Source organism: Syngnathus leptorhynchus, chromosome 6 (genome assembly GCF_054491065.1).
Source record: "Syngnathus leptorhynchus isolate UIUO chromosome 6, UIUO_Slep, whole genome shotgun sequence".
Lineage (NCBI taxonomy): Eukaryota > Metazoa > Chordata > Actinopteri > Syngnathiformes > Syngnathidae > Syngnathus > Syngnathus leptorhynchus.
In genome coordinates this window covers 4,357,759-4,385,501 of record NC_141200.1, presented here as the reverse complement: position 1 = coordinate 4,385,501, position 27,743 = coordinate 4,357,759, and the positions used below count along the sequence as shown (strand labels likewise).

General features: G+C 43.0%; 1 protein-coding gene across 5 annotated transcripts in view; it reads left to right on the top strand.

Annotated features, from left to right (window-relative positions):
* The window catches only part of tln2b (talin 2b), a 64,997-nt gene that overhangs the window by 30,069 nt on the left and 7,185 nt on the right, over nt 1-27,743 (top strand). For 3 of the 5 annotated variants that reach the window (XM_085913982.1, XM_085913983.1, XM_085913984.1), the window contains exons 3-50: nt 1,328-1,498; nt 1,575-1,672; nt 1,765-1,894; nt 2,480-2,635; nt 2,938-3,080; nt 6,305-6,432; nt 6,679-6,742; nt 6,891-6,995; nt 9,132-9,287; nt 10,093-10,194; nt 10,266-10,342; nt 11,098-11,281; nt 11,477-11,590; nt 11,875-11,983; nt 12,278-12,486; nt 12,557-12,655; nt 12,927-13,094; nt 13,178-13,472; nt 14,076-14,242; nt 14,698-14,826; nt 15,601-15,714; nt 15,797-15,910; nt 15,993-16,127; nt 16,194-16,322; nt 16,398-16,500; nt 17,440-17,648; nt 17,888-18,007; nt 18,093-18,290; nt 18,693-18,832; nt 19,410-19,503; nt 19,775-19,864; nt 19,941-20,063; nt 20,185-20,328; nt 20,394-20,579; nt 20,668-20,808; nt 21,344-21,525; nt 21,835-21,967; nt 22,077-22,178; nt 22,290-22,460; nt 22,982-23,128; nt 23,969-24,070; nt 24,157-24,276; nt 24,749-24,895; nt 25,519-25,685; nt 25,885-26,068; nt 26,223-26,348; nt 26,997-27,113; nt 27,312-27,497. In XM_085913982.1, coding sequence (XP_085770108.1) covers nt 1,363-1,498; nt 1,575-1,672; nt 1,765-1,894; nt 2,480-2,635; nt 2,938-3,080; nt 6,305-6,432; nt 6,679-6,742; nt 6,891-6,995; nt 9,132-9,287; nt 10,093-10,194; nt 10,266-10,342; nt 11,098-11,281; nt 11,477-11,590; nt 11,875-11,983; nt 12,278-12,486; nt 12,557-12,655; nt 12,927-13,094; nt 13,178-13,472; nt 14,076-14,242; nt 14,698-14,826; nt 15,601-15,714; nt 15,797-15,910; nt 15,993-16,127; nt 16,194-16,322; nt 16,398-16,500; nt 17,440-17,648; nt 17,888-18,007; nt 18,093-18,290; nt 18,693-18,832; nt 19,410-19,503; nt 19,775-19,864; nt 19,941-20,063; nt 20,185-20,328; nt 20,394-20,579; nt 20,668-20,808; nt 21,344-21,525; nt 21,835-21,967; nt 22,077-22,178; nt 22,290-22,460; nt 22,982-23,128; nt 23,969-24,070; nt 24,157-24,276; nt 24,749-24,895; nt 25,519-25,685; nt 25,885-26,068; nt 26,223-26,348; nt 26,997-27,113; nt 27,312-27,497 — 6,693 coding nt within the window. In that variant the 5' untranslated portion in view covers nt 1,328-1,362. Of the gene's footprint in view, nt 1-1,327; nt 1,499-1,574; nt 1,673-1,764; nt 1,895-2,479; nt 2,636-2,937; nt 3,081-6,304; nt 6,433-6,678; nt 6,743-6,890; nt 6,996-9,131; nt 9,288-10,092; nt 10,195-10,265; nt 10,343-11,097; nt 11,282-11,476; nt 11,591-11,874; nt 11,984-12,277; nt 12,487-12,556; nt 12,656-12,926; nt 13,095-13,177; nt 13,473-14,075; nt 14,243-14,697; nt 14,827-15,600; nt 15,715-15,796; nt 15,911-15,992; nt 16,128-16,193; nt 16,323-16,397; nt 16,501-17,439; nt 17,649-17,887; nt 18,008-18,092; nt 18,291-18,692; nt 18,833-19,409; nt 19,504-19,774; nt 19,865-19,940; nt 20,064-20,184; nt 20,329-20,393; nt 20,580-20,667; nt 20,809-21,343; nt 21,526-21,834; nt 21,968-22,076; nt 22,179-22,289; nt 22,461-22,981; nt 23,129-23,968; nt 24,071-24,156; nt 24,277-24,748; nt 24,896-25,518; nt 25,686-25,884; nt 26,069-26,222; nt 26,349-26,996; nt 27,114-27,311; nt 27,738-27,743 lie in introns of those variants that run through there. The other 2 variants (XM_085913985.1, XM_085913986.1) reach the window with 2 other exon arrangements.

The following is a 27,743-nucleotide window of genomic DNA, read 5'->3' as shown; positions in this document are numbered from 1 at the left end:
ATTCACAACTTCATCATCTTTAAGGGAAATGTATTTTCCAGATTTTTTTACTCTGACGCAAAAAAGATTTCCTTCATGAACTGTGCATCAAAAAGTGGCTGAGATCATGTCAAATTTATTTTTTTTCCCCTGTTCCATCTGAAAAATATCTTTGAACTTGATATCCAAGTTGTTGACTTTTCATCAAACAACAAATGGCACTGAGGCATAACCAAATGTTTCCACCACAAAATGATCCAAAAATAATGAACCCGGAATGAACCATTGTTTTAATTTTAAAGGAAAACAATCCTGCCTACAGTTTTCCATATGTCGACTGCTTGACTCATAACTCAAGTTAACCACAACACCTTTCTCATTTTCAAATTAATTCTGTAAAGTGCTTGGAATTAAGTATATGAGTAAAAAAAAAACATTATTTTTAGTGCACGAATGAGAGAGGCTTGAGCTAATGAGAGGAAATGTTCTTCTTTTTTTTTTGTCTTCCTTTTTTTGCCCATATAAGTCTCCGAAGCCCTGAGCCGCTTGACCTGTGTTGCAGAATGTGACAAAACACCCACTAATTTGTCTCACAGTCAAGTCTTGCTTGTGGGATAGTGAGCAGGCTAGCGGCAAATAATGATGCGGTGGTGGAATGTCATTTTCATTGTTTTTGCTCTGGTTGCTCCTGTATATATTATACCCCATATTTTTTCCCCAGCTGAAAGTTTTACCTGTATGTACTTGTTAGCTTTTTTTTTTTTTTGGGGGCTACATGCACATGGGCGGTGCACAATACAAATTCAATTTCCCATGAAGTAATGACTGCAGGGCACACGTAAAATAATTTATTCTTTTCATAATTTTTTTTTTTTAAATATTATCAATATTATTTTATGTATTATTTATTTTTTATTTTATTGCTATTTTTTATTCCTTATTTATTTATTATGTCATTATTTTATTCATATTATTTTTATTTTTGTTCTGTGATTCACATTTTCAAATCCTTAAACACCCATGAATTTATTCTGGGCACACTTTAAAAAAGGAGCAACACACAGATGTTTGGAAACGTCACATTTTTTTGGGACCATAAGGTGCAATCAGAATCCTTTAATTTTATCCCAAAAAATCAACAGTGCTTATAATTAGGTGTGGCTTGTCATCTTCAATTCAAATTCCTATTTATTAGACAGTACTTTACATCTAAATAGGACTAAATCTAGTATTAAGGTGAATAAAGTTTGACTTAAATATACTGATTTATTTCCCCTAATGTGCAGTCATGTATATGGAAATTTCCCAAAATAGCACAGTCTTGTAAAAATGATAATATATTTTTTAGGTGTGTAGGTGAGTGAGGCCATTCTCCCCTCCAAGATGGTGGCTCTGTCACTCAAGATCTGCGTGCGCCAATGCAACGTGGTGAAAACCATGCAATTTGAGCCATCCACGCCCGTCTACGACGCCTGCAGGATCATCCGGGAACGAGTTCCAGAAGCCCAATCCGGACAAGGTGAACTTCCCTAATGATGGATGTTTCATTTTTATCTGCACGTACATTCATGGAGTCCCATTGTGCTGCTCTTCAGCTTCCGATTATGGTCTTTTCCTGTCTGACGATGATCCAAGGAAGGGAATCTGGTTGGAGTCTGGAAGAGCCCTGGATTACTACATGCTACGAAACGGAGTAAGATTAAATAATACGGGCGTGAGGTGGAGAACTGTCACGTCTGTGATTTGCAATTTTTCCAACATGCTGAGAAACATTTTGCCTTGCAGGATATTTTGGAGTACAAAAAGAAACAAAGGCCGCAGAAGATCAAAATGCTCGACGGCGCGGTCAAAACCGTCATGGTGGACGACTCCAAAACGGTCGGGGAGCTGCTCGTCACCATATGTAGCCGAATAGGTGAATCATCATCCTCTCCTGCTGCGGCTAATAAGAATTTTTTTTTTTCTCCATCGTCCAACATTTAAAATATTCATGATGGAATTTATTTTTAGTCCTATGCATCGCAGTGTTTTATCACATGTTGGGTCTATACTTGGACAGCGGCATTTGTTAAGTACTAAAAGTGCCGCTACATCTTGAAAAGTCCTTATCACCTCTTGTTTTGGAAAATTGGTACCATTTATCACACGAGGAAGACAAACTATTCCTCCTATGGCCCAGACTTTTCCGACAAATACTCCTTTTGCTTTCTTTTGTCATTACTAATTTGAATAGGTTGCTATTAATAGCGCAGTGCTTCTGGCAAATAGCGATATTGGGAAATGTCTATTTAGAATTCAATGTTTTTGTATTAGCTTGTGTTCAAAATCCCCAGACCAGAAAAACAATTTAATTGCGGCATCAATATAGATGTGCACAAAATGCTACTTTGTGAACGCCAAATTCAAATTAGTGGGCACAAAATAGGTCAAGGCAAAAATATTGACTCTCGAACTGGATGGAGGCGGACCGTATTTTCTGACAATGTATTCTGATTTTCAGGAATTACCAACTATGAGGAATACTCGCTCATTCAGGAGGTGTCGGAAGACAAGAAGGAAGACGGGATGGGAACGCTGAAAAAAGACCGAACTCTATTACTGCGAGACGAGAGGAAGATGGAGAAGCTCAAAGCCAAGCTGCATACGGACGACGATTGTGAGTGTCTGCCAGCAGGAGCGGCCTATCAAAGAGGATTATTGCGAGACGCCATCGAAATGATTGCATAGGAGTCCATTTCCATCCCTCAAGACTACATCCGATTATTTTTGAGAGCTAATTATTGAACTCAAAGTTATTTTAATACTTCCCTCAAGGTTGCCACCACAGTGAAAACAATTCAATGTACACTTGATATTTCCCCTCCAACTTTACTTTTACAAAACATGCACCGCACAACATTATAAATCACAAAACGTTTTGTGTGTTTGGGCCAATGCAATGTCTCTTGATTGGGGCAGTGAACTGGCTGGACCACAGTAGAACCTTCAGAGAGCAAGGAGTGGAAGAAAGCGAGACGCTGTTGCTTCGGCGCAAGTTCTTCTATTCGGACCAAAATGTCGACTCCAGGGACCCCGTCCAACTCAACCTTCTTTACGTGCAGGTAAGACTGTAACATACCGAACCATCACAACCGAATTTACGCAACATGGTTCGAGCAATAGCACCAAAACGGAATTGAGTATTAAGCCCCGCAGTGTAAATCCAGCCAAAGAGAAAATATGATATTTACAGTCCATGTGGTTTAATGAGAGGGGGCATTTTAACTTAGTAGCATATTAGCAGAGAAACAGACAATTAAAGTACCGCATGGGCAGACAAGAAAATAAAGTTGCCAGACACTGTGATGAACTGTTTAATATATCTTGTGGCAAGATGTATACTGTAATTTGTGGATATCTGAGCAGACAACTTAATGACTCACAAGTTAAGCTCGGTAGGAACATCCAGCTAAGTTCGTCTGGTCCTTTTTGTATTTCTTTTTCTATTTTTCTGGAAGTGTGGGTCGAGCAATGTTTATAAACGGCGGGCGCCCTGCAGTTACTGAAGGGTTCCCCGAGGGGTGTTAGCTACTCATCAGAGTTTGCACTCTGCTCACATCAACACACTCCCATTAGCCTCTCCTTCCCCGGGGAGAACAGTATCCCACTGACACTCGTGAAGCAGAAGACACTCAAGCGTGGAACAAATAGTTGCGATACCAAACTTTAAAGGAATAGAAAAGGGGCCCTCTGCTTGAAAGTAAAGTTAAAGTAGTGGGAAAGTACATTGTTTTGTTTTCGTTGTGTTAGGGATTGTGTATTTTGAGGTGGAAGTCCGAGTAGCAGGACTGGCCAAAATATGAAAAACGGTGTGACTTATAGTCCGATAAATAATGATGACATTCATTATTTATCGGAATTTTAAATTAAATTTTAAAGCTCACAATGTGCTAACATTCTTAGGTTCCACTTTACATCTTCATCCTTAAATAAATACTGTCTAGTCAATACCAAACATTAACACAAGCACTGATGCTAACGCTAACACAACACGTGTTCCACCGCTATTATCCGCGCCAATAACGGGTAATCAAGTGTTGTCACGGCAGACACATGTAGTTTAGCGCTTCCAAGTCGGTGTCATGACAATTAGCGAGTCTTAGCATAGACAAGCTAACATTAGCCTGACCATGAAACTAAAGAGGGAGGAAAACCAAATGATTCCTTTAGCTAGCTTGCTTGCTGTTCTCATCTCTCCCTTTGTTTTTGTCTCAGTATTTTCCTTACCCTAGGCTTCCTTCCCTTCCAGTTCATGTGTCCACTCCCTTTCTATCTCCCACACACTCTGACATAATCACACACATCCCCGCCGCTGCACCGTGGAGATGACGCTCACAACGCAGAGTCATATTTCCTCTCGCAACAACAACTCTTGCCTCTCCGTTGCCCTTCTCCATTTATCTCTGCCTCATAGTCGACAACACACTCTGATGGTTGCGCTGGCAGATTATGCCGGCTCTTCAAATAAAAGAGCCTGTAATTGGACATAGTGTTAAAAATGCCAGATGAGAGAGATCATTATCCGAATGGAACAAACCCCAGGCCCTCCATTACTGTGATTCTTTTCTTTCCGGCGCCCTTTCCCCCCCCTCCACCCTCTCCACAATTTCCAAGTCATCACTCCCACTGTCTTCTCCCCTTGACGTCAAGATTCCTAATTTGTGTTATTTTCTAGAACCCTTGTTTATGCAGATGTTGTTTTTGTGGTGACTCAACGATTAGCTAAGATGTTTCTTCATCGTTCTGTCCAATGTGGACACACACTGGACACACTGCCAGTCTCTGCCTCATCCCTCACCACTCCTTCTTGGTCGTATATTTATCTTGAGAACAGAATAAGCCACCACGGCAATAACTTCACCTAAGAGAACTACACGGCAGCTTCTACTCCATTGCCTAATTTTAGCCAATTCCCACAGCAAACTCTTAGTGATGAGATCTTTTATTAGAAAAGCTGGGCTGGATGAGGAATTACTGCTGGAATCTATCAGCTAAGAATAACTTCTTTTTTCCACAGTTCATCATTTATTGTTCCAAAGGAGTTTTGGGACTGCTTAGATAGAAATAAATTTACTATGAGAATTCATTTCAATATTTAATATCATAATCTTATGAGTATTTCTGAATCGGTTTCAGTTTGTTTAACACGTTCACTGCCATTGACGGCTATTGACGTCAAAGTAAAATTTGGCAGTCAATGAACTTAATTTGTGGAAACAAGCACGAATATAAATAGAACAAGAAACTACACCATATTCACTCACAAAACTTTATTTTACAGTCTTTTGAATGTGTATCGTACGAGTAAGTATGCTTAGTGAGCACCGCTGTCACTTGCTTGAGGTATTCCTGTTTCAGCATTTCTATATTTGGACACCACTGTGCCGGCCGGCCGGGCCTCAGTGGGCTGGTTGACCTCAGGCTCTTTACGTCATCGTTTGTGATGCCTTGTGCCACATACGCTTCCTTTTCTGAAACTCGGGTCAAATGGCATACAACCAGAGAGGTTTATCACTTCAAACATCTGCCGAGAGAAAATTCTGATCTGAAATATTTCCATTCGTCTGCTAGCATTATGCTAACATGCGAAAGGGCTAGTTTTTGAACATCCCGCCCAGTTTACGAGAGCTTATGTGCTCCAATGTGCACTGAAGTGAGGAAAAGACTCAGGAGCACAAGTGCAGGGAGATTGTTGTCCTCATTATATTCGTAAGCCGCCAACTAATTGCCGGCTTAAATAACGAGACGTAAGAACGAGTCGAGTTAGTCTACCGATGCTAAAAACACCGACGGGTCCTTTCTCGCTATCGCTCTCATCTTTTGAAGCATTAATTTTGCAGCACTAAACTAGAAAGCAAAAGAAAAAAAAAACTGCCTCGCCTCTGGAGAGAGAACAACACAAAACCCTTTCAAGGATGTCAACAAAAGCTTCACCCTTTCTCTCCGTTTTTATTTTCATGTTGACAGCCTGGCTAAATAGACAACGCAATTGCGAAATGTACCTTTTTGCCTAATGGAAAAACACGGTTGGAAAATGGATTCGGGTTCATTAATAATCATCAGTGAAGGGAGGATGATGAAAGACTGATGTGTGTGTTTTTTTCGGCGTACGTCGTGTAGTCGTGTGTACCGATAAGCGGATGAAGACGATCGGTTACACAATTATCCGCCTTTTGTGTCACGGGGGCATTCGGTCCACACTCGAGTGCACGTTGCACAATTGCAATCAAATCTTCTGCTTCTTCCCGCTTCAAAATTTCCCTCCTTTTTCTTCTTTCTCCTCCAGGCCAGGGATGACATATTGAATGGATCCCACCCTGTCTCCTTTGATAAAGCCTGTGAGTTTGCAGGCTTTCAGGCTCAGATCCAGTTTGGACCCCACGTGGAGCACAAACACAAGCCTGGATTTCTGGAGTAAGCATTTTGTAATCAGATGCATGAGCTCCAATGATTACAGTCCTTCCCTACACTGTTAACGCTTGAGCGTATTCACTTCCCAGCTGTGCATGTACGATAGTGTTTTCCCTTACGTATGTTATTTCCACCCGCTGGTTGATATCGGCGTTCTCTAGGCAGTTGGACAAGAATGACCTCATGTGCGAGGGAAATGCCTGTCGCTCAACAACAGCAAGCATGTAAAAATGTCATTTCTCTCCTTAGCCTGAAGGAATTCCTGCCGAAAGAATACATCAAGCAAAGAGGGTCGGAGAAAAAAATATTCCAAGTATGTACAAGACATTCTTTAGTTTACCAATAATAAAACGTGTCAGTTGATGGACTATATATTTGAATATGTGTGAATTGTAAACAACAAATAGTGGTTAGGAGTTAGATGGTGGGCTAAATGTCTTTGGATTTTCTTCTGCGTGCAGGATCATAAAAACTGTGGTGAGATGACAGAGATTGAAGCCAAAGTGAAATATGTCAAACTGGCCAGATCATTGCAGACATATGGAGTGTCCTTTTTCCTGGTGAAGGTAAAGACCCCAAAACTTAAATGCATTTTGTCTGAATGTGTATGAAAAAGTTGTGTAAAAACAACTAAATAAATAAATAAAAATTGCTGAAATATGTATTTAAAAAATTATGGGAATAAATAGTGTGTAAATAAATAAACAAATAAATAAATAAATAAAATTTGCTGGAATATGTATTAAAAAAATATGTAGGAAAAAAAGTAAGTAAGTAAGTAAAAAAAAAAAAAGTGCATACCAAAATGGGATAGCCAGGGGGTGGTTCTGGCTACCCCTGACCACCACGTAGCTCCACCCCTGAACAAGACATAAATGGCTCTTTGGTCACGTTGCACAGTTTTATAGAAATATTCCTGCAATTGATTGTTGACAGGTTCATGGTATGCGCCCCCCCCGCCCTCACCCCAAATCAGCCAAGGCTGAAAGACTAACCTATCATCCTTGCACTTTTGCCCCAAGCAAGACACGTTTATTATCGAAAATGTTCTAATGGATTTTTCATGTGACCTTTTTAAAATGTGTTAAAGCTCATCAGAAACACTCCAAGCTTATTACAACTAATTACAAGCTCGCGTATGAGCTGTGGATTTTTTTTCCTCTGATAAACCCGTGATAATTGCAGTCGGATTACGTTCTGCTTCGCGGGATGTGACCAGAAGAAAGTCGCACTAGCGGCTATCAAAAATACCTTCGCCCTGTTCGGACATGAACTTTGAGAAACGTAGGTGGTTCAATGAAACCTTTGGCCTTGAGGTTTAGGTCTAAATGTAGAAGCGCTCTTTCATGTCCGATGAGGAAATGTAACGATGGAGGATTCCAAATGCTGCTAAATAATTCAGAGCGCCTGCACTCTGCCGCTGCTCGAGCATACACCTGGGCCTGTCGACACCGGGGCGGAGGTTGGATTGTAACCTTCCATTTGTCTAGCTTCTGTTGGTCTTTAATCACCACGGGCTTTTTTGTTGGCTGTAAACATCACAGATATGAAAATAAAGTGCAGATGGGGTCGGCTGCCTCGCCAAACTGTCCACTTAAGAAAAGAAGCAAGTCAGTTGGAAATTGAAATTGACGATCATGGAATGAAATGCGAAACAATATTCGGATAGTGGTTTATGCTGTTATCGGGATTTTGTTTTGAGTTGTTGACCTCGAGGTGTTCCCATTACATGGCCTTTTATGATTTTCTCAGAACTCCTTTAAGCCTCATAAAAATCCAATACCTTCTTAAAATCGCATCCATCCAAACAAAAACATTATTTCTTCCAAGAAATATTTTGTTTTTTCATCGGCATGGTTCTGTCAATTTGGTCTGCTATTTTTGTTGTCTTTCTTTTTTTTTTTTTTTTGAATAAAGGGGCTTCCAAAATACTCTCATGGAAAATTGATACAATAAAAAAAAAAGAATAAATTATGCTTATTGGTAACAATGGCCCAAAAAATTAAAACCATAATACCTGTGCGACATCCAATTTGACAAAAGTAGCTGGCCGAACGCTACGCCAGCAGCTGCAAGTTTCATTTGTGCCTGAGCCAAATTGAGCATTTGACAGTGATTTTCATTAACACTCGTCTAACGCGTTTAACACCTCGGAGCTTTATTTGAATCACATTCAAATTGAGTGTCTGCAACAACAGTGTCGTTTTCACACGCCGTTCATTATTTGTCATTTAAAAAAAAAATAATAATAATTTGAGGTGATTTTTTTTATGCCAAATTATTACATTTTGGTTTCTGGAATTCTTGGGGGAAAATAAAAAACTCTGGATGAAACCTTATCCCATTTTTGGTTCTTACACTCACAAATGTAAAGTCCTCGAATAAGCGTTTGTTGCCGCCGCCAAGTGAGCTACAATCTAATGGATTTCCAGTGGGTAGAGACTCAGTGGTGCTTGCTCAGGAAGAGTGCTGCTTGAAGCACAAGGCCGGAGCAGAGCTGACAGTGACTAAAGCCTGTGGAGACCCTGCTCGATAAAGCAGCAGTTAAATAAGGCTGAAATCTGCTGGGTCAGTTCACAGACGCCCCTCGGCTCCGTCGGGTGCTCACACCGCATCCGTGTCGCAAATGAATCATCTCGTGGAGGTGTTGAGCACCGGCACGAATATGATCAGATGTTTCTTTTTTTTTTCTATCCGGGCAGGAAAAGATGAAGGGTAAAAATAAGTTGGTCCCACGCCTGCTGGGGATAACCAAAGAATCGGTGATGCGAGTGGATGAGAAGACAAAAGATGTGGTGCAGGAGTGGCCCCTGACTACCGTCAAAAGATGGGCCGCCTCGCCAAAGAGCTTCACCCTGGTACTGTTTGACTCTACATGTTCCTGTTTTCTAATCCCGTGCTCCTAATCTATATTCCATGCTTGGATTGAGTGAGCTGCCTCCGTATCTCCAATTCAATCTTGTTTTCAGCGTGCAACACAAAGAGCATTTTTTAAAATTGTCATTGAAAAGAACAATAGATGCCTTGGGAGAATTGAGCAGATTTTAGATGTTTTATTCATCCAAAAAATACGATTTTTTTTTAGCAGCCAACAAAAGAACGGTTTGTGGTTTTTTTGGGTTGTTTTTTGACAGAAATGCCAACAATAGCACAGGCATATATGCATAGCAGCATGGTTTTAGCTGAGAATCATTGTAGGTAGCAGTTTTTAGATTTTATTTTTTTTAAATCAGCTACTCACTCACGATTCTACAATTTTTTTAGTTTTTATTTAGGATTTTTTTTTTTTGGTATTATTTTGAGGATTTTTTTCCACACTACCCCCCCACATATACCATGAGAAACACATCTTTTTAAAATAATTGAAATAATTGAAATATGACTATCATTTACTTTATTATTTCCTTTTTCTCAACGTGTCTCAGTGAGCGTGTGGAATTTTGTTATTCCTGTTCCTCTGTCCTCTGTATTACATACATGAAAGGCCACTCAATTTTTCTTTGGTATAGAGCAGTACCAATGAAGGCTTTTATGTATCTATTATTTATCCACCAACTCGCTTGCAGGATGACATTATATATAGAATGTGCCAGCAGTGTTTGGTAGACATTAAAATCCTCCCAACAGCATTTGACTGGCCTTGAATCTTTGTTTTGCCTGAAGGATTTCGGTGAGTACCAGGAGAGTTACTACTCTGTCCAGACTACAGAGGGGGAACAAATATCTCAGCTCATTGCCGGGTATATCGACATCATTCTGAAAAAGGCAAGCCTAACGTACAAAGTTCTTTTCATGTGTTTATGTTACGTTTTTGACTTTCTGTGGCCTCCTCGCAGAAGCAGAGTAAAGATCGCTTTGGTCTCGAGGGGGAGGAGGAGTCCACCATGTTAGAAGAATCTGTTTCCCCCAAGAAGTAAGATGACGTTCATTGATGTTTGTTATCTTCATGTCGGACAAAAGTATTTGGACAGTCTTTGAAAATGGAAGTAAATGAGTGTATGAATAATTTTTGTGATTGGTCATTCCAACATTCCGAGCAAATGAATTGCGCAACTGCTATCTTATTGTTTTTCTTCACCAGATAAACGTCAGCGTTAAGACATCACTTGTTGGGAATAGATTTATGAAGTCGTTTTCATTTCCCAGCTGGTTGCCGTTTCTCACAGTTTTCCCTCGTGACTTAGCGACTGATGGAAACTAATGCAATGCTTGTTTTGCTTCCTATCACACACACACACACACACTTGGAAATTTGTATTCACCAGAAATCCACCGGGCTCGCCGGTAGAATTGGGCATCATGCCTCTGCTGCTTTTGGGCCAGTCGACTCAATGTGCTCAGTACCAAACAAATTATTCTTTCACTCTCTCTCTGTCCCTCTCAATAAAAAAAAAAAAAAAACATCGTTAATACTTAAGTCGTATTTTGTACCAAGGAGGAGAACGTTGTTCTTTTTTTGGGGGGACTATAATATTTTGTCTGAATACGCTTACTCGCCATGGCAACAGCCATTACTGCAAGCATTGTTTTAATTACAGCTGAAGTGTTTATAAGACGCTCTTTGACTTTTTACTCTCTTCCAAGACGCCGTTATGTGACATTCCCCCGTTTACCTAAACAATGACCGCACAGAGCAAGCACGAGTCGTAATTTCTTCTCTCTCTCAAGGTCCACCATTTTACAACAACAGTTCAACCGGGTGGGTCGGGTAGAGCACGGCTCGGTGGCCCTTCCGGGTATCATCCGTTCTGGGTCTGCCGGCAACCCGGACATGTTCAATGTAGGCTCCATGCCCTCTGCCCAGCAACAAATCACCACTGGACAGATGCACAGAGGACACATGCCACCGCTAGTGAGTACATCATAATTTAGATAAATGTGACCAGGACCTCCACATCGAGAATCTTCACCTCCAGCGCACATTGAAAGAAAAAAAAATCCTCCTTTTGTCCACATTAAAAAAAAACTAGGCACACAAACGTTTATTTTTTTGTTCATTTTTTTATGTTGCCGTGTTTTCCTCTCAAAGCTTGTCTTTTATTTTCAGAATCTGGCCCAGCAAGCACTGATGGGGACAATCAACAGTAGCATGAACGCCGTGCAGCAGGCCCAGGCTGACCTGGGACATGTCGATAATCTGCCTCCTCTCGGCCATGACCTGGTGGGTCCTCTTCTCACACTGCACAAAAGAACGTCCATCTGTGCAATGTAATAAAATCCCATACAAGAGCACAAAAGAATAATATCCTATTTTGTATAAAAATAAAAATTGAATCGCTGATACCAGCCTTTTATGAGATGTTCAGTTGAACATAATGAAGGGTTCATTGAGTACATTTCCTCTTAACGCATTCTGATGTTATCCTATATTGTTCAGTAACATTTCGATGGGATCGGGCTCTCCTAATGTATCTAAAGCTCCCTTTGTTTTCTCTCCACTAAAAGGCATCCAGGGTTTGGGTTCAGAATAAAGTGGATGAATCAAAACATGAAATCCACTCTCAGGTTGATGCCATCACCGCTGGGACGGCATCTGTGGTCAATCTCACTGCAGGTAAAAGTGCAGAAAATGTCTTTATAGATGCATTCCATTTTGTTGCTCTGAAGATCAGATTGTGCTTCTCATGTTTTTTGGCACCATTCCAGTCAAGTTCCTACCAGCCTTTTTCTTTTCTTTTTTTTGCTGAGCTTTAATCTTACCTCACCATCTGTTTGGTGACACTTCCTCCACGGGTCCAAATGGCAGATTTGCTCCTTCGCAGGCTCCCGATACAAACATCACTGACTGCTCCAATTGTAGCTCGAATAAATGGAGCAACATATGACATGTCTTCGTTTGCCTCCACAGGTGAACCCATGGAAACTGACTACACAGCGGTGGGTTGCGCCATTACCACCATCTCCTCCAACCTGACCGAAATGTCCAAGGGCGTCAAGCTGCTTGCCGCCTTAATGGACGATGAGATGGGCGGTGGACACAAACTCATGGGCGCCGCCAGGATGCTAGCAGGAGCCGTGTCAGATTTGCTCCGAGCTGTCGAGCCCGCGGCCGCTGAAGTGAGCCGATATTATAGTGACTTGAGAATTTTGCTCATGAGCCAATGTGATGATGTCATCTCCTGTACAGTCCAGGCAGACCGTGCTGACTGCAGCAGGAAGTATCGGACAAGCCAGCGGGGACCTGCTCCGTCACATGGGGGAGGGCGAGACTGATGAGAAATTCCAGGTCGGACCACACCCATTCCTTGTTGCTATGACGATGCTGGCTAAACAGGAAGATGTCAACGCATGGTTATGTCATTCGAGCGCGCTTTATTCTTGAGCTATTACGTCATGTGGTTTTGAGTCATGGGGAGTTTTCATTCATGTCACCAGATGTGAATTAAGGGGGGGGATTTACTTTCGGTGTTATCTGTGTGTCAGATAAATATCGATGTGGCTTAAAATCATTTTTCCACACTTTGATTGAATTAAAGACATTGGTACTTGCATTGTAGGACACCCTGATGAACTTGGCCAAAGCAGTAGCCAATGCAGCTGCTATGTTGGTTCTAAAGGCCAAGAATGTGGCCCAGGTGGCCGAGGACACCATATTGCAAAACCGCGTGATCGCCGCCGCCACTCAGTGCGCCCTTTCCACCTCGCAGCTGGTAGCCTGCACCAAGGTAATGATGTGAAAGTTATTGGTAGGGTAGAGGACGTCTTCTCTAAGGGTGGATTGTGATTGAATACAGACATTTTTTGCCAGGTGGTGAGTCCGACCATCAGCTCCCCGGTGTGTCAGGAACAACTCGTGGAGGCCGGGAAGTTGGTGGATCGCTCGGTGGACACGTGCGTGAAAGCTTGCCGCGCGGCCAGCGACAACGGCGAGCTCTTGAAGCAGGTGGGCGCCGCGGCCGGCGTGGTCAGCCAAGCCCTCGGCGACCTCCTGCAGCACGTCCGTCACTACGCCAGCTGCGGAGAGCCCATCGGACGATACGACCAGGCCACCGACACCATCATGAATGTCACCGAGAATATTTTCACTTCCATGGGTGATGCTGGTGCGTATATAAACGAGGTTGTGGGGTTCATTTGTATAAATTAGGATGAAGGCCAAACTGGAACAGATGTTGTGGAGCCGACACATAATCGTCATTTCCGTGCCACTGATTTTCTGGGGCTCAATACCGAACTTTGCATTTAAAAAAATAAATTAAAAAAAACGTGCTCGGAATAAAGGCAGACTTTTAACCTTGAAGAACAAAGCATTTTTTTCCTCAAAAGACCTTTTCAACAACAAATCAACAGTGATTTATAGCCAGCAAGCAATCTATATCCTCCAAGGCTGTACATGTAGGTTATAAACCATCTCAGCGTCTCGTCTCTCCGAGGAGCGAGCCTGAGTGATTTCCGACTGCAGGTGGGTGTTTGGGAAACGTAGCTTTTTATAGCGTGTGTGTGTGTGTGTGTATTTGGAGGGAGATGCTGCATGCACTCTTTGGCCACGACATTAGTTTCACGTGCAGTTTAATGGTATCATCATAAAACTGAACTCTTGGTGCAGTTTTGATGGAACAGAAACTGACACAATTTAAAGTATCCTTTAGTGACTTGGCACAAGTACGACTTTTTCCTTTTTTTTTTTCTTTTTTTTTTACGAATAGGCGAAATGGTGCGTCAGGCCCGGGTTCTAGCGCAAGCCACCTCCGACTTGGTCAACGCTATGCGATCCGACGCAGAAGCAGAAGTGGATGTCGACAACTCCAAGAAGCTATTAGCAGCCGCTAAACTTCTAGCTGATGCCACAGCGAGAATGGTGGAGGCGGCTAAGGTCCAATTTTTTTTTTTCCCCCCTTACAAAAATATTGATTAATGATTAGATTTTCATCACATTTACATTTTTCTCATTTGGAAATGGCCATCTAATTAAAGCACAGTTACTATTATTATTCTTCCTCTGTCTCTTTTAATGATGTAATGCCCTGGAACGCCATATTGAATGCGGTGTTAAATATGAGCTAAATCAAGTTGCCGTATCGCCTTCATTAATTTACTCTGCACATTTTTGGCATAGTTGTACACACTCATAATTTCACATCCCATTTAAAAGGGTGCCCGAGCCACAGCTCTTAATAAGCTTCCAGCCTCGGGATATTATCGGATTGAAACACCCCAGCAGGTGAAATGCTGCTTGTGGGTCATTTTTTAATCATTACCACCGCCGTTATCAAAAATCAACCCAATGTTTTAGCATCTATTGCTAAGCTTGTGTATTTGCATCCTCAGGGAGCGGCGGCTTACCCGGAGAATGAAGACCAGCAGCAGAGGCTCAGAGAGGCAGCGGAAGGTTTGCGTGTTGCCACTAATGCCGCCGCTCAAAATGCAATCAAGAAAAAACTCGTCAGCAGGCTGGAGGTGAGGCAGAACATGTCAACGATTTTTTTCGCTCGTCCTCCTTACGACAACATAAGAACCTCTTATAGGCATAAGATCATATTTCCCAACATCCAATTTACAACCCAGATGATATGTTATGACTTTTTCTTCTCATTTGTGGTCTGAATGATCTAAACTTGAATTTACACATTAGACATGACAACGATAGCGCTAACGGTCACCGGTGATTGTGAATCAGACACATGACAAAAGTGACACGTTTGTCACGTTATGTGCGTGCAAATGTTATGGAGTAGCTAAATTAAGCCTGCTTGCCTCAAAATCACCTCGTTGCGGGATGTCATATTCTTGTCATCGCTTAAAAGGTGTTGACAACTAATTAAAGTGAACTAAGGAGTCGATATGGTATATTTAGTCTAAATATACTGCCGCATAAAAGCTCTGTTCATTATCTTGTGAAGAAAAAAAAAAAAAACACTTGACAGAGGAAAAAAAATCTGACAACCATCAACATTTCAGTTCCGTTTGCTTGTCTTTCTGCTCTCGTGAGTATTCCGCAAGATTTCAGATGGAAATCTAACCACCGGTATTTGTAGAAAAGAGATCTCTGTCATGTCTGGGAGATTTCCGACTAAATTCTTGTGAGAATACGTTGCTTAGTTAGATAGCCCTGGCTTACATAGCAGCACGGAGCGAAACCTCTTTTTTTTTTTTTACCGTGCAGATTTTTTTTTTTTTTCTGTTAACATTCATTTTCTGTTAAGCCAAGTAATCTTTGTGTCACTTGTGCAGATCGCTGCTAAGCAGGCGGCGGCTGCTGCTACTCAAACAATTGCAGCTGCGCAAAATGCCGCCGCTTCCAACAAAAATACTGTCTCGCACCAACAGCTTGTACACAGCTGCAAGGTATGATTATCACCCCTCTCCTAAAATCCCTGTACTCTTTTTATTGCCATAAAATCCACAATGTGCACATTTTTGTACGTAGGCCGTAGCAGATAGCATTCCTCACTTGGTCCAAGGGATGAGAAGCAGCCAAGCCCAACCCGAAGAACTCGGGGCCCAGCTTACCCTCATCATGGCCAGCCAGAGTTTCTTACAGGTCTGACATTTTTTTTTTCCCCTTCATGCAGTCAAAAAAAAATAATCAAATGATGTGTGATTGATGTCTTGTTCTCCTTCAGCCTGGAAGTAAAATGGTGGTGTCTGTCAAGTCGGCCGTTCCGACGGTAGCCGACCAAGCTGCGGCTATGCAACTGGGTCAGTGTGCTAAAAACCTGGCAACCTGCTTGGCCGAGCTCAGAACAGCCACCCAGAAGGTATCCATCCCTGACACAAAAAAAAAAAAAGTCAAACCAGCCCTAACATCGGCGATTTATTGAAAGGCCCACGAAGCCTGCGGTCCGCTGGAGATCGACTCAGCCCTCAAAACGGTTCAAACGCTCAAATGTGAGCTGCAGGATGCAAAGATGTCCGTTATCGATGCCCAACTCAAACCTCTCCCCGGGGAAACGGTGAGTCCGTCATCTGAAGACAAATGCGCTTCCGGTTTATTTCATTGGGATTATTTCCATGCACTGTTCACACAGTTGGAGAAGTGTGCTCAGGATTTGGGAAGCACATCCAAGGCTGTGGGTTCCTCCATGGCCCAACTGTTGACTTGCGCCGCTCAAGGCAATGAACATTACACAGGTAAGAGAGCTGCTTCTTTTCGTAAATGTCACCGATAGCTTCCACATTATTAACGGAACAATTCCTGACTTTTCTTTTTGTCTCTAAACTATAATACTACTTCAGCTTTTTTACTTGAGCGGAATTATGTGAAGACTGCTTTGCCCTTTTTTTTTTTTTTTTTTTCCCTGGCCCAAAGGGGTTCTCAGAGGAGGCATGAGGTCTCGGAGAATGTCGTTCCTGTAACAATGAACGCTCACAGGCAGCTCATCATGCCGTGACCTAGAGTGCTGCTGGCTAGTCATTAATCTTATTTTCACCAGATTTAACTTTCAATCAGCAAATGGCTCCTCTTGGCTGCTTAAAGTAAATTGGTGCCGGGTTTTTTTTTTTTTTTGCTATTCTTTTAATATCTATAATATATTAAAAGCACGTAAGGCCATGTTGATATTAACACCTGATTCATTTGGACAAAAATGGTGTTTTATAATGTTTTGTGCTTTTTTTTTTTGGGTGGCCTTGATAACACCCTGATGCGCATACTATTGTTGAGAACAAAAAGTAAATGAACGTGATTTGTTGTCATGACACGGATTTTTTAAACAGAGGAAATATTCAAATATGCCTGCTCTCCACGAATAAAATATTCCATTTTGAGAGTAAAAAGCAAACAAAGATCATTACCTTCATACTGGATTCTGATTCGTACTCCAAAATTGAGTCGACGGGCTGATCCGGCTTCGCTGAACTCATAATGTGGATAAATGATGTGTATGCCCTCCACATGCCTGCACGGATGACTAACGGTCTCCTGGGAGGGGAGCCTGTATTTTATTTTTATCTATTAGCCACCGTGCCAACCGTGCCGGGTGTGTCTCTTTTACTCGCAGGTGTCACCATAACACAATATTGAAATTTCCTGCTTGCCTCAATTCCCTCCTGCGTGTGTTTTGTTTACAGGTGTGGCTGCCAGAGAAACAGCGCAGGCTTTGAGGACATTGGCACAAGCAGCCAGAGGTGTCGCAGCCAGCACTAAAGAGCCACAGGCCGCAGCTGCAATGTTGGACTCCGCCCAATGTGTCATGGAGGGATCGTCTATGCTGATTCACGAGGCCCACCAGGCCCTGGTGCATCCCGGAGATGCTGAAAGTCAGCAACGACTCGCACAGGTAGCAGACGGCATCATCGTGTTTTTTGTCGCAATCTTCTTCCAATTGAAACTGCTTTGTGTTTCTCTCCCGGGAGTACTAGAGTAAAAAAAAAAAAAACATGACAGCGCCATAAATTAACGGCACAGATGACTTTGCACTGTGATCCCGATTTGCATTTGAGATGCTTCACAGGGCGTTGCATTATGTATGCGGCGCATTGTCGGAATGACTTGACGCTTGCTTGTTCTGTGTTTCAGGTGGCCAAAGCTGTTTCGCACTCGCTGAATAATTGCGTGAATTGCCTTCCGGGCCAAAAGGATGTTGACATGGCGCTGAGGAGCATCGGAGAAGCCAGCAAGAAACTGCTGGTGGATATTGTGAGTCCTGCTCTGTTTTTAATTTCTTTACGTTTATTGACAGAACAGCGGTTAACTTAGTTTATCCAATCGTGTGTCTTTGAAGCTTCCTCCTTGTAGTAAGACCTTCCAGGAAGCTCAGACTGATCTGAACCACACAGCGGCTGAGCTCAACCACTCGGCCGGCGAAGTCGTTCACTCCTCTCGTGGAACCAGCAACCAGTTGGCCGCCGCCTCCGGAAAGTTCAGCCAAGACTTTGATGAATTCCTAGATGCCGGTGTCGAGATGGCAGGTCACACCCAAGTAGGTTGTACAGCCCCGATGAACAAGATTCCAAATAGACCGCCATATCGAGTTGTCGGGGTTTTTTTTTTTGGTCATTTTATTACCTACTATTCAATTTGTTTTATAATGAAATAAATCCAATTCACTTAGGCACATTGCTTTGCCCAAGAGTCAGCTATAATGAGATCTTGTGATGTTCATGTTCTGGTTATTTTCTTCATTAGTGTGGGAATATCTTCAGGGATCGGAACCAATGTAGCATGATACGCAAACCTTCGTAAGCCTCGGATAAAAAAAAACAGGTGGTAGGGGCGGGGCAAAATAAATCATCTGCAAAATTCTTTGTTAGTCGCTATGTACCACGTCTAGAATTTATATTAGGGTTTAGAAGGCAATTTTTTCTTTTTCTTTTCTTTTCAGAGCAGAGACGATCAGATCCAAGTTATTGGTAATCTGAAGAACATCTCAATGGCATCCAGTAAGCTTCTGCTGGCTGCCAAATCGCTTTCTGTAGATCCGAGTGCAGCCAACGCCAAGAATCTTCTTGCAGTCGCAGCACGGTGAGCTACTACGTGTTTTGTTTACTCTGCGCAATTTAATTTAATCCAATATAATGGGGAGGTCAATGCTACTCCGCTGCAAATAATTAAAAAAAAACAAAAACGGGCTGAATGAACAGTGTCAATCATTTTCTACAGTCTTTTACAATATAGAGGATTTTTTTTTTTTTTTTTGAGGGACAACCCATGAAAATTGCATTCTCCATTCTGAGATTCCCAAATGCAATTTAAAGTTGGATTAGTGTTTTTTTTTTAATTTTTAAATAAATATGGCCTTGTCCATTCAGCATTGCTTCAGGGAGTCATCTTCCTCCTTGTGGAGCGGAACCAGGCAGCTGCTCCCGACGGGCTTTGGGCTTGACTGACTTTTCTCTGTCTAATTAGGAAGATGGAAGCCTTGGCTGGAAGCTGTCTGAGCTCAGCAAGGCTGAACCACAAACTCCAGATAATTTGGTCACTCCTCCTGCACATGCCCGTGCGTTATTGTGCAATGTTGTTAGGCTACGGCGGGCGGGGAATAGCACAGATAGGGCGGCTGAAGTGACTCAAGTGAAAAGCTCGTGTGTGTGTGTTTCAGAGCGGTGACCGAGAGTATCAACCAGCTGATCACGCTCTGCACACAGCAGGCGGCAGGACAAAGAGAGTGCGACAATGCCCTGAGGGAATTGGAGGTAGCCGTCCTTCCATACCATCACACCAAGTTTGAGTTTGAATCAATAGCTCGTATGACTTCCATCGACATAATCATTTATTGTGGACGGATATTTAAGTGAGCAGTAAACTAAATTGGATTACCCAAGTGGTTGAGAATGATCATAAAAATTGCACATTAAAAAGTGTTGAATACTAGTCTTTTATAGCAATAAGGTCATTTTACAATGTTTTTTTTTTTTTATAATTCAGAACCTAAGGGCTCATAGTTTTTGTTGTAACTATTTGTAGGCTGTCAGAGGGCTGCTGGATAATCCCAGTGAGCCCATCAACGAATTGTCCTACTTTGACTGCATCGAGAGCGTCATGGAAAATTCAAAGGTAGATTTGAAGGATATTTTTGTTTACCGTATGAACAAGACATATGACGAGCAAATATTTTCAAACTTCACTTGAGGTTCTCGGGGAGTCAATGGCAGGCATTTCCCAGCATTGTAAGACGTGTGACGTGGTGGCTTTTGGGGAATGTGTAGGTGTGGCGTCCAAGGCCCTCTGTGGACTGACGGAGGCTGCGGGACAGGTGAGATTTCTTCAAATTTAAGTCAAAACTAATTTAGGTTGAATTTAAGAAATTCCATCTTACTTGAAATTTCAATTTTTCCGGTATATCTACAGTACGTATGTACTTCTTTGTGTTCCAGGCCTCTTATCTTGTGGGCGTGTCTGATCCCAATAGTCAATCAGGCTATGAGGGGCTGGTAGACCCCATCCAGTTTGCACGAGCCCACCAAGCCATACAGATGGCTTGTCAGAGTTTAGTAGACCCGACTAGTAGTCCCTCACAGGTAGGACACTCCATATGAGCACAAAGGTTGGACCAGCTCTGATTTGGTGTCCTTTTGTCTGTTAGGTTTTATCAGCGGCAACGATAGTAGCTAAGCACACGTCGGCTTTGTGTAACGCTTGCCGCCTGGCTTCCTCAAAGACCTCCAATCCCGTTGCTCGGAGACAGTTTGTGCAGTCGGCCAAAGAGGTGGCCAACACCACCGCCAACCTGGTCAAGACCATCAAGGTCAACTCCCCAACTGATCAAAACGTTGAGTGTAAATTTTAGTACCAAATTCTTTTCATCACGTCAGGTGTTCAAATCCATCCATACAAGTTACCTGTGAAATATTTTTTAGGCTTCGGATGGGGATTTTTCTGAAGACAACAGAAATAAATGTCGAGTCGCTGCCACTCCGCTCCTCGAGGCTGTGGAGAACTTATCCACCTTTGCCAACAATCCCGATTTTGCCAGCATCCCAGCTCAAATCAGCAACGAGGTAACCCTTCATTGAAACGCTCGTTTCTCTTCTCCTGCAGGGAGTGTTTGAAAAAATGCTTCTATTTTCAGAAACGTTCTCGTACTAAATGACATGTCACAGCTAGTCGCTTAAAATAACCCTGAAAAAAAAAAACGGAAACAATACGAAAAACGTTTGTGCCTGGAATTGATGTTGATTTTTCCTCTTTACATGTACTGCGACAAAACGGTTCACCCAAAATGCATTTTTATGTTTTCAATCAGAGCGGAAAAGTCCTCGTCGAAAAGCTTTATGGCTGTAATCTGTTAGAGGGCAGCGTTTAACGGCACTGGCGCCCTTTACCGCTGCTCTAATCTTCATCTTGTTAATCTAATTGTCGAGGGAGGCTTTGCCTCGGATCATAAAGACTGAAGGTGTTTCTTCCTGCGTCTCTGTAAAGCTGTCTTTCTAATCTCATCCACGAGTTTGATTGCTCAGTTGATCTTTCTGGATTCTCACAGTCAACCAGAGATGCTACTTCACCTTGTTCCGACATTCTTTTTTTTTTCCGCAGGGTTCCGTCGCCCAAGAGCCGATCGTTCGTTCGGCCCGCTCCATGCTTGACAGCTCCACTTACCTCTTAGAAACGGCACGCTCGTTGGTCCTCAACCCAAAAGATCCCCCGACTTGGTCCATACTAGCGGGTCACTCCAGAACAGTTTCTGACTCCATTAAGAGCCTCATCACGGCCATCAGGTCGGTTGGAACATTTCATTTCAAATTTAACTCATCCCGGTTTTGATTGACTATGACGGTGCGGCCACTAACCGGTTAGTTTATTAGAGCAGACGGCTGGGCTCCTCTGTTGCTAGGCAACCTTAGCGATGACAGGACTCCCAAAAAAAGCTCTCTTCAGTTTGTGGTCTTCATACATCATGCTTTAAACAAACTACTTTTGAATTCTATGATATATTTATTATTATTTGCACTGAAATGGAACAAGAGTGCCTCTATTTTTTATTTATTTATTTATTTATTTTTTCAAAAATGTCTCTCCCCCGCTAGGGACAAGGCACCGGGACAAAAAGAGTGTGATTACTCCATAGATAGCATCAATAAATGTATCCGGGACATTGAGCAAGCCTCCCTGGCGGCAGTGGGACAGACCCTACCCTGCAGAGATGATATCTCTAGCGAGGTAAGTTACCCATCAGCTGGGTCTTGTCTGAAAGAAGGAGCTTAATGGGATCTGTAGTCTTTCTGTTGTGATTGATACCATAATTCGCTCTGCCTTTACAACTCACAAGGCACTGCAGGAACAGCTGACTTCATCCGTGCAGGAGATTGGCCACCTGATTGATCCCATCTCCACCGCCGCCCGGGGTGAAGCTGCCCAGCTGGGACACAAGGTGTAGATCAGACAATATATCCTTTTTATCCCTTATGGATTTAGATAAATCGCCCTCCATCTTGTTCAACAATCTATTCCCAGATGACTCTCCTAACCTTGTTTCACCTAGGTGACTCAGCTGGCGAGCTACTTTGATCCACTTATTGTGGCGTCCGTCGGACTGGCCTCCAAGCTGCACGACCATCAGCAGCAGATGACCATTCTGGATCAGACCAAGACCTTGTCAGAGTCTGCCTTGCAGATGCTTTACGCCGCCAAGGAAGGCGGCGGCAACCCGAAGGTAACGAGCGGAGTTGCTCTTAATACACGAATGTCCTTTTTTGTCTTATGTGCGGCTATAAGTCACTCGCTCGCTTGTTCCAAAGTTTTATTGCTACCTGTCAAGGTATAGCAGCTCTTCCTCTTTGCTCTTAAAGATGCCAACAGAATACACTTACAGTAATTGGACAAGTCTGTCTTTAGTGGGAACAAGATTGAAGGAGAAGTAAAAGCTCAATGTGTCACTCATCTGAATCATTTTTTACCATTAGCGGTGTAGACACAATTTGTAAATAAATTGGGAAATATTTGTGACTCGATTCTGAATATTTTGAATTTATTTGAACATAAATAAATAAATAAATTAATTCATTAATAATAAATCAATTAAATCAAATAAATAGATAAATTCATCTTGAATCTTGAATTTTTCCCCAGTTCATTGTGGAAAGCATCTATTAAATGTTTATATATGATGAATCAAGAGGCCATTCAGAGCGTGGCTCATAATATTTGTTTTTTAACCATCAACATCATCCCCAGGCATCCCACACCCACGATGCAATCTCCGAAGCAGCCCAGCTGATGAAAGAGGCAGTGGACGACATCATGGTGACTTTAAACGAGGCGGCCAGCGAGGGGGGCATGGTCGGGGGAATGGTGGAGTCCATCGCCGAGGCAATGGGCAGGGTGAGATGTGGATTTTGCCTCCATTCGTTCCTGACCTCATTTGTCCAAGTAATTTCACAGCGGGTGTACTTGAAGAGTGAGTGTCCTTGTGTGTGACTCATTATTCCTACAGAGGAAGCATTTCGAATCCTCAGGCAAATCATGATATTAGCATTTACTCATGCCTGCTGGGAAACATGCCACTCATCTCATTTTAAGGTTAAGAATTCACAATACACACTCACCACACACTGTATTAGCAATAATTGCCCAATTTAAAGCACATAAATGTGAGTTTTAGCTGTCTCTGCTGGAGAGGTATTAATTTAACAGGATCTATATATATATATCCGCGCCGTTTCAAAACTGGTAGCAGTATTAAGCTAGCATTGCTAAAGTAGCATTAACGCTTTAAACTAGCTAAAATAAATAACAGCTGCAATATTGGTAGCTTGATTTCTTTGTTTTGAGGTGTTACTGTTACACAAAAGTGATCAGTTTGAACCTTTGGTTTTGGAACATACAAACAATTAAAAATCATTAAGAGCTTATAAACATACTTGTTGAGCAGAAATGTTGCTAATTTGCTTTTGAAGCTATCCATCTGCCTGAAGTCCTTTCATTCTGCTTCAGTTTTGTTTGAAAACAAAGTATAGCCATTTTTTAAAATTATTTTCCAAGGGTGACTATTCCAAAGTAGTTTCAGCAAAGTTTATGAAAGCCAAGCTAATGGATAACTGTGAGGATGTGCCCGCAAATGCATGGCAGACGATTAGTATCTTGCTAGCCATGACTTCTGTCTTTGAAAGATAAAATAATAATAGAGAAATTTAAAAAAAATGTCTTTATGAAACTTCATAGCTGGATGAAGGAACACCTCCAGAACCTGAGGGGTCCTTTGTGGACTACCAGACAACAATGGTGAAATTCTCCAAGGCCATTGCCATCACAGCACAGGAGATGGTGAGTGCCTTTCCCAATTCTGAGGATCGTCTAGCCTCACGGACATTCTTACGCTAACGAGCCCCCACCCCCCTCGCTCTGACTAGATGACCAAATCAGTGACCTGCCCCGAAGAACTCGGCGGCCTTGCTTCTCAGGCGACCGTGGACTATGGGCAGCTTGCTCACCAAGGACGCCTCGCTGCAGCCACAGCGGAACACGAAGAGGTAAGAAGCCATGTTCAGTCTCTTTAAAGAACAACAGCTTAGGGGCCGTTTCCTCTCAAATATCACGATGAAAATCTCTCCTGTCTGGATCACGAATGCTTGGAGATCAAAGTAAACGCTACCCCTCCCACATCTGTCACTCTGAGCAACCACAGTCCTTTTTTTTTCTCAAAGGTTTCCTCTGTTTACAACAAAGCAATGTGTAGAAACATCGCACTAATAAGCTCACAGCTCTTATCAGTAACTCGTACATCGCACGCGGCTGCCGCGAAAAACCTCTGGTTGCCATAGCGACACGTTGCCTCGACAAGTCTAAAAAGCCTATAGTGATGCTTATAAAAGAGCTACCCACCCACCCATGTATCTCAGCCTGGAAATTAAATGCTACTGCCAGCTTTCTGCAAAGAGTCTTTTACTTGTGTTTCCATCTGCTGTGTTAAAAGAAAAGTTGAGCACATGATTTCGCTTTCAGGTGGGTTTCCAGATCAAAACACGCGTGCAAGAGCTGGGTCACGGCTGCATCTACTTGGTTCAGAAAGCCGGAGCCTTGCAACTCAGCCCCACAGACAGCTTCTCCAAAAGGGAGCTCATCGAGTGTGCACGTGCAGTCACCGAAAAGGTACCACGTTTTATTTTTTTTTTGTATAGAAGTTCCTCTCGGCTGATGTTACGCTTCTCTGATTTTAATGAAACTGGTAGTTTACTTTGTTATTGCTGTACTATCCGATGCTTCGCGTAAAACTGGCTGCTCTTTTACATCATCGGACGAGGAAGTAATAAACTTGTAAAGGTTTAGTAGAATATAAAATGTGATATGTTATTTTGGGTGATAATAAAGGCCTCCGCCGCTTGGGTAATGCAGATCATGAAAGTGAAGCCATCCTGCACTGCTCTGCGCAGTATCGTAATTTTAAAGTGTCCCCGCTATGACCCTGGCAACAACCAGCTCCGACAATCACACATTCCTAATTCTATTCCACTGGAAGACTGTGATTTCATTCAACGCGCAACTTGATTAATTTCGCACTTGCTCATGTGATTCTCGTGCCTCGTTCAAGTGTTCCTCTCGGGGAGCTCGGTTGTTTACGAGACATGGAGCTACGCTAGTTCCCCGGTCTGCCTCATCAACTTGTTTTTGATTGTTGTGGAGTCCAATTTTAAGACGGGAGCCGTCTTTCTATCTGGAAGACTTATTTCAAGCGTTTGATAAAATGTGTTCTCAGATTGCTTTCCGTGTTGCAGGTATCGTTGGTGTTATCGGCGCTGCAGGCGGGTAACAAAGGCACCCAGGCGTGTATCACGGCAGCAAGCGCCGTTTCTGGTATCATCGCTGACCTGGACACCACCATCATGTTCGCCTCGGCGGGAACGCTGAACCCTGAGAATGAGGAGTCTTTCGCTGACCACAGGTGTTCATCACCTTAGTCCATATTTTTTAAGTGGACTCAAAAGAGATTACATCAAATGTTGTTCTCACGGCTCTCTGTTTCATAAATGACTCACTCAGAAGAAGCAGAGCGCCCAAAGTAAACAGCGAGCTCATGTTGCTGACCAAAAGTCTCACCTTCAGTCCTTGCTGACGGTGATATACCGCATCTCTTCTCCCAGGGAAAACATTTTGAAGACGGCTAAGGCCCTCGTGGAGGACACCAAGCTGCTGGTGGCTGGAGCCGCATCCAGTCAGGAGAAGTTGGCTCAGGCCGCCCAATCCTCCGCTAAAACCATCACCCAGCTGACAGAGGTGGTCAAACTGGGAGCGACCAGCATGGGCTCCGAGGACCCCGAGACACAGGTGACCAACTTTGACAAACAACTTCCCACTCGGTATATCATGACTGGATGGGAGTGATAAAAACCACACGAGGAATTCCACTCCCCGGGCTAGCGCCGATTAGCCCGAGCTCGCACCGTTGTGCCTTTATTGATCCCGGGCTTCATCTCCTCAGGTGGTTCTGATCAACGCAGTACGCGACGTGGCCAAGGCTCTGGCCGAACTCATCGGCGCCACCAAGTGCGCCGCCGGCAAGGCTGCCGACGATCCGTCCATGTATCAGCTCAAAGGCGCCGCTAAGGTAAAAGAAGCCCAGTCGAGTACACGGCGGCCATATTGGTTGCGACTATTGATCCGTTTCAACCCAGGCGAGAAACTTCCTCGATTGATGTACAAGATTTGTTTTTCTCACAGCTGCCACACACACACACAAACCTCGTTTTGTAACTTGAGCTGCTGCTTAGTGCTTTTCATCTAAAAGGAATGAGGGCCACCCGGGGTCTCGGTTCCACTGGCAGATCGGTTCTGCATATGGTGACCACCCCTGCCCCCAAGCTACCACATACACGGGACCTTCTCAAAGTCCTGCTGTGCATTTGCTCGCATTACTAACATTGTAAGGTTCTTTTTGCGTAATGCACTAGGACGGAAGCCTTGTGCTAAATGTATGAGAAAAATGTAATTCCTTCCAAATTAGGTGTCATTGAATTATTTGTATTAGGAATGCTCACCAAATTATGTTTTGCTTTCGGTGTCTTTATCAGCTGTGTAATTATCATCAAATCGCTCGTATTAAAAAAATAAAATAAATTGTGAAGCTCGTATTAAAAAAAAAATTAAAAAAATTGTGAAGCTTGTATGTAACATCCTGTTTTATATTTAAGGAGAAAGAGCGCCACCTCCTGGTTTGACTGCAAGCCTCATCCACTTGACTGGCTTTATTTGACAGGTCATGGTCACCAACGTGACGTCTCTTCTAAAAACGGTGAAGGCAGTGGAGGATGAAGCCACTCGCGGGACGAGGGCACTGGAGGCCACCATTGAGTTCATCAAGCAGGAGCTGACAGTAAGACCGCATGACAGGCCCGATCCATCCTTTTGTGCTGAGGAAACCTTGCCTCGCGCTAAAGAGGCTCAGCGATTTTTATGTCTGTTATTCGGAAACAAACAACTCCACTGCTCTCTTTATCCGGCTTATTTTTTTTCACAGCAAAATGAGAATTTTAAAAATTCTTATCGTGTAACGAACATGTCTCCATCTCAGGTGTTCCTGTCCAAGGACGTCCCAGACAAGTCCACCACACCTGAGGAGTTTATCCGCATGACAAAGGGCATCACCATGGCGACGGCCAAAGCCGTAGCAGCCGGCAACTCTGCTCAGCAAGACGACGTGATCGCCACGGCCAACCTGAGCCGCAAAGCCATTTCGGACATGCTGACAGCATGCAAGGTTCTAATCCAGACACACGTAGAATCTGTTGTACTGCTTTTCAGCAATTTTGAATTACTGCAGATTTCATCGATGTTTATTTTCTTATTAGGATATTCGAAAAATAATAACTAAATGTAAGCTAATGATAGTAAATAATGCGTCCACATTTCCTTCTTGGTATTGTAAACTGTGTGACAACCCCCCCCCCACCACCACTAGGAGGCATTTATTTTAGGCTCCTTGAAATTCCCAGAATCCTTTGTT